General features: G+C 40.2%; 1 protein-coding gene across 1 annotated transcript; it reads left to right on the forward strand.

Moving 5' to 3' along the window:
• The first annotated feature begins 3,413 nt into the window (after window positions 1-3,413).
• LOC126787339 (uncharacterized) lies at window positions 3,414-5,368 on the forward strand. The gene is made up of 2 exons (XM_050513243.1): window positions 3,414-3,915; window positions 4,617-5,368. The coding sequence occupies exons 1-2, from the start codon at window positions 3,414-3,416 to the stop codon at window positions 5,366-5,368; spliced, it is 1,254 nt and encodes a 417-aa protein (XP_050369200.1).
• Window positions 5,369-6,000: the final 632 nt, after the last annotated feature.

The following is a 6,000-nucleotide window of genomic DNA, read 5'->3' on the forward strand; positions in this document are numbered from 1 at the left end:
TCTTAAAAAGGAATCTTGTATGTATATGTAATAACCCTAATTTTTAAACAACATTTGAGTGGATTTGAATTCTATAAAATTGTGAAATCTAAATTAGAATGGAGGTGATTGGTTACGACATTATGAAACGAGTAACGGATACGTTATCGGAACGTTTAATTCGAAAAAACGTTACGTTTCCGCAACGTATATATCGACTTTTATTCCGTCGATCGGTTGCGAAAACTTCCTTCACGAAAGTTGTAGAGCTCGTCGATACGAGTTCGAGAGTATGTGACGTGTTCTAATCGGACGACGTACGTAAAAGTTATTAACGTCGGAAGTTAGTTTCCGATTTTTGAAACGAGTATAAATAGACATTTTCAGATTAGGGTTTCCATTATTGGAAACCCTTCTCTCTCTCTTTGTTTCGCCGCCTCCCCTCTTCTCTTTCTTCTCTCTCGGCTTCTCTCTCTCTCCCACCCCGAAACCTCACTCTCTCTTTCCCTCAATCTCACCTCCCCCTCGCATCACCGACGATCTCCTCAGCCGGAGCAACGTGGTCCTCACCACCTCGCTCTACGACCACGCGAGCTCCCCCGCAGGCGACCCCGCAAGCTTCTCGTTCCCCGACCCCTTGCCTCGCGCCGATCGTTGACCTCCAGCTCCCCGTGGCCTGCACCGCCCCGCCTATCAACGTCGCAAGGACCTAGGCAGTCACCCTCCAGCCTGCCAGCACTTGCTTCGCCCCCGTGTGGACCCCCGACGTCGCCACAGTCGCTGCAAGCCGCAGCGCCGATCCACCTCGCCACCACCGAGCTCGAGACGAGCTTCCCACCATCGATTGAGGTGAGATAGATGTTAGGAATGATTATGTGATTGTTGAGGTGAATTTTTGATGTGTTTGGGATGAGATCGGAGGGAGATAGAGAGGGAGGGTTACCGCCGCCTAGTAGTGGCGCGTGGGGGAGCGTGGAAGGTGTAGGAGAGGGTCTGCCACCGTAGGAAGGAGGAGGAAGAGATGAGGGAGAGTTTTGGGGCGGCGGTGGCGTGATACGCGCCGTGGTTAGCCTCGGCGCGTGGGCCCCACGAGCGGCCCGCCGGAGGTGGCGCGTGTGCCACACGCGCCGCCACGTGCGGTGGTGGGAACAGTTTTGACAGAAGGGTATTTTGGTAATTTACTGTGTACGGTAAATGTAAATGTAATTTTTATTTACTACGGTAAATGTAATTAAATTTTACCTACGGTAAATGTAAATATAAATTACTTTCAGTAAATGTAAAAAGTAATTTTGTAAAAGGGTAATTTAGTAAATTTTATTTACTGAATTTGTATTTACATTTAAATCGTACGTATACGTACAGGAATACGTATTAATATTTATACGTACATACATACGTATTAATATTTATACGTACAGAAATACGTATTAGTATTTATACGTACAGAAATACGTATATAATATTTATACGTACAGAAATACGTATTAATATCTATACGTACAGAAATACGTATTTATATTTATACGTACAGAAATACGTATATAATATTTATACGTACAGAAATATGCATATAGTAATTATACGTACAGAACTACGTATATAATATTTATACGTACAGAAATACGTATTAATTACATATTTGTACAGTATCTGGGAATAGTAACAGTGAATAGTACCACTGAACAGTAACTTCGTAAAACCGAAAATTGCTGAACAGTAACCGATTATTACTGTTTCGGCATTTAAAGGTTACGAAACGATTCTAAATTCTTTTCTTATCTGTTCAAGGTGATCATTAAATCGAGGAAAGGAATATCATCGGGAATTGTGGAATTACGCTCGAGTCGATAAGGTGAGTAAAATCTCAATGAATTACGAATCTACCCTCGTGGTGATTCAACATTTTTGCAAGTGTGTTTATTTAATGAATTACAACATGTATATAACTTAGTGGACTACGTATATATAGTATAATGGTAATAAATACATATATATATATAGTTCATTAAATTACATACTGTTATTAATTCATTAAAAATAGTCATTTCGGTGACAGAAAAATTGTGCATGTGTGATTTTAATGGTACGATATGATGTGAGATTATCGTACGTAATTTTTCAGGTGTTTATGAAATATGACATGTATATGATATAGTGGACTATGTATATATTGTATAAATGGTAAATAAATACGAATATATATAGTTTGCTATATAATATACTGTTATGATTTTTATTATGGATATATTGTGAAGGTTTTAAAACGTACAATATGATGTGAGATTATTGTACATGTGATTTTATCACGGAAAATGTGAAATATTGTGATTTGTCTTCGGACGTGATGTGTGGTACAATATGATGTGAGATTTTTGTACATGTGATTTTATCACGGAAAATGTGAAATATTGTGATTTGTCTTCGGACGTGATGTGTGGTACAATATGATGTGAGATTATTGTACATGTGAGGCAAGTCGGAACCTAGCCTTTGGCCGGGCGAAAGTTACGATACAGTTAGAGCTCTAGTCTGTCTGCCATAGTACTGCATGGGAGGTAACGGGTGGTTATCTGCTCATGGGTACTCAGCTTGTTTTGGATGTTGGGTGGCGGGTGGTTACCCAACATCAGCGGTATACTAAGTGAGGGGTAACAGATGTGTACCAGCGCTCATTAGTTACCATTTTGTGAAAGTATTAGAGTAACCAGATGGGTTGCTCGTTTTCTCATGATTTTCATTATACTGTGTTGATGTGGAGTTGTGTCTTTTATGAGACGAGAGTTATTTTAATATTTTACTCATACGAGCTGTAAAGCTTACCGGGTTTGTGTTGCAATCCCGGTGCACCAATTTCAATGGTGTAGGGGATACTTCCGCAGGTGCTGAGTAGTGGTAATTGAGTGACGACTCCGTAGACTCGAAGTCGATCGCATCCAGTCGTGGTGAGGTTCCAGCGTGGATTGTGTGTGAGATTCGGTGTGATTTTATTTGTGAGGTTGTTGTGAGGATTATACAATTCCATTTGTTATATGTTGAATTATCATTTGGGTTTGTAATAATTGGCTTGACTGAGTTATATTTTAAACTCAGATGTGATCCGCTGCGACATTAAAATGATTTCGATTTCATTGAGATTATTTTGTGTTTAACGATTTTAAGATTTTGAGTTTTTAAGCTCGAAATTTTAGGGTCGTTACAGTATACGTAATCCGACTAAAGTATAGTCACATTAGCACTAAAGATGAGCTCAAATACGTTTATAATTTTTTTTAATATCAGTTAGTGAAAGACTGAAGGCCTAGATTCCGCTTAATTCTTCCCTATAAAAATCAGTTTGGACCCTTAGCTTCCCATCTATCCTTCCCATCTAACGTTAACCTTGTAATATCAAGAGAAGGAGATCGAAAATAAGCTTACAGCTGTAGCAGAAAATGGCTAAACTAAGAGGGTCTCACATATTGGTAGCTCTCATTGTTGCGCTCATTGCCTTGGAAGCTAGCTTTGTTCTGGGCCAAGGCAATGGAAATGGAAATGGGAATGGCAACACCGGAAGTGGCAATGGAAATGGGAATGGCAATGGAAATACTGGCGGTGGAAACGGGAATGGCAACGGCAACGGCAACGGTAACACCGGCAGTGGAAATGGAAATGGAAACGGCAACGGCAACACCGGCAGTGGCAACGGTAATGGCAATGGTAACGGAAATGGAAACGGCAACGGCAACGGCAACACAATCAGTGACACTACAAACTACGACGTACTGCCACCATTAGCCACAGGACAGGAACAATGCATGTGCAAAGCACAGGGGGCCTGCTTTTACAAGACCCTTGTGTGTCCACCGGAATGTCCCGAGAGAAAACCCAGAAGCTACAAGAGATCTAAGGGTTGCTTCGTCAATTGCGGAAGCAAGTGTGAAGTTACTTGCAAGGGTAAGACCCTAGCTCCTAATTTTCTGTCTCGTAATAGATTCACAAGTTTTATGAGTCTTATGTCGAAGATAATAACCTCTCTTAATCATCACTTTTCCTATCCTAGCTAGCATCCACTTAGTTGATACTACAGTGACTTCAGTAATTTTTCTTTCAGTCGTAATCAATCATATATGTATATTTATGCTAGGTTGCACGGAATCGGATACGGGTACGTGGAAGCGAAACGTTTGGAAACGCGGAAGCGTGTTTTTCAAAAAATTTAGGAAGCGGGTACGTTTTGGAAACGTCAAAATAAAAAAAATTATAAATATATATAAATTATACAAAAAAATAAATATAATAACAAAATTTTAATTTAAGTAATTCAAAATCTCAAATAAAAAAAACATAAAAAAACCTTTATTTTTTGGAAACTCGCGTTTCCACCGCGTTTCCAATTCGGAAACTCGCGTTTCCACCGCGTTTCCAATTCAGAAACTCGCGTTTCCACCGCGTTTCCAAAACTCATTTTTCTGGAAACACGTTTCCGGCACGTTTCCGGGCGTTTCCGGCGCGTTTCCGGACGTTTCCGGAGTGGTTCCGGAGTGGTTCCGCTTCGGAAGCGGGAAACGTGGGTGTATGCACGTTTCCGTGTTTCCTAGCTAGCGAAATTAAGTCTTCACTGATATAGTATTATCTTGTCGTTCACTCTTGGACAGTTAGAAGAGGTAACTGCGATGGGTATGGCTCTATCTGCTACGACCCTCGATTTATTGGTGGTGATGGGGTAATGTTCTACTTCCATGGAGACAAGGGAGGAAACTTTGCCATTGTCTCAGACGAAAATCTCCACATCAACGCACACTTCATTGGAACCCGTCCCGAAGGAAGGACTCGTGATTTCACATGGATTCAAGCCATCTCGGTCATGTTTGATACTCACACTCTTGTCATTGCAGCTAAGAGAGTCTCAAAGTGGGATGACAAAGTTGATGCTTTGATGGTGAAATGGGATGGTGAGTCAGTTGACATCCCAGAATACGGAGAGGCTGAATGGAGGACCAATGGTGAAGATAGAGAAGTCATTGTCGAAAGAACAGATAATACAAATTACCTAAGGGTTATTGTGTCTGATCTGGTTGAGATTACCATTAGGGTTAGGCCAATCGGAGAAAAGGAAGACAAGGTTCATCACTACCATATACCCGGTGACGATACTTTTGCTCATTTGGAGATCCAGTTCACATTTTCCAATCTGTCTGATCTTGTGGAAGGAGTTCTGGGGAAGACTTACAGGCCAGGATACGTCAGTCCGGTCAAGAGAGGAGTTTCGATGCCTTTGATGGGTGGTGAGGATAAGTACAAGACTCCATCATTCTTTTCACCTCACTGCAAGGTTTGCAAGTTCCAAACTACTGCTCGTCAATCTGGTGGGCTTGAAATTACAACTGGAGAGATTGCTCAGTTCTGATGATGCATAAAGATCAAATCCCAGGGGGGAGTTAAGATCATTTGAAATTTTATTGTTCCGAATGTGCTTTTGTATACTCGATTGGTTAACACATCTAGAGTTTGTATACGTTGATGATAATATTTGAATAAACAAGCGAAAGGAATCAAAGGATTTATATATACTCGCTAGCTAGGGTAAATTATAAAGTGACCATATATGATTAATTCCTTTGAATTCAATAGGATAAAAATTCCCCGTTTGTATAATTGGCTGTCAATTACTGTCTGATAATGGCAGATTGCGCGCAATAATTAATAAACCTAGTAAAACTGCAACATAAATGGACAAACCTAGTAAGAATACTCTTTGTTGAAAGAGTTTTGTATGTTGGTGCAGTTGGGAGTGGTTAAAGATAAGGTGGTGTTTCAAGCATTTAATACTAAATCTCTTTACTAGACAGACCATGCTTAGTCCACATATGTGTGCTTTTGTTTTGGAGTAATTCTAGACATTAATTGTAAAGATTGCTAGTTTTTCTCCTTTAGTGTTATGATTGGTTTTGTTTCAACTGGTCCAAAATCTTCTCTTTTTGTGTATATATATATATATCTGTAGTATTGGGATTTGGCAGTATTTATCAGGAAGACGTA

The sequence above is a fragment of the Argentina anserina genome, chromosome 3 (assembly GCF_933775445.1).
Source record: "Argentina anserina chromosome 3, drPotAnse1.1, whole genome shotgun sequence".
Lineage (NCBI taxonomy): Eukaryota > Viridiplantae > Streptophyta > Magnoliopsida > Rosales > Rosaceae > Argentina > Argentina anserina.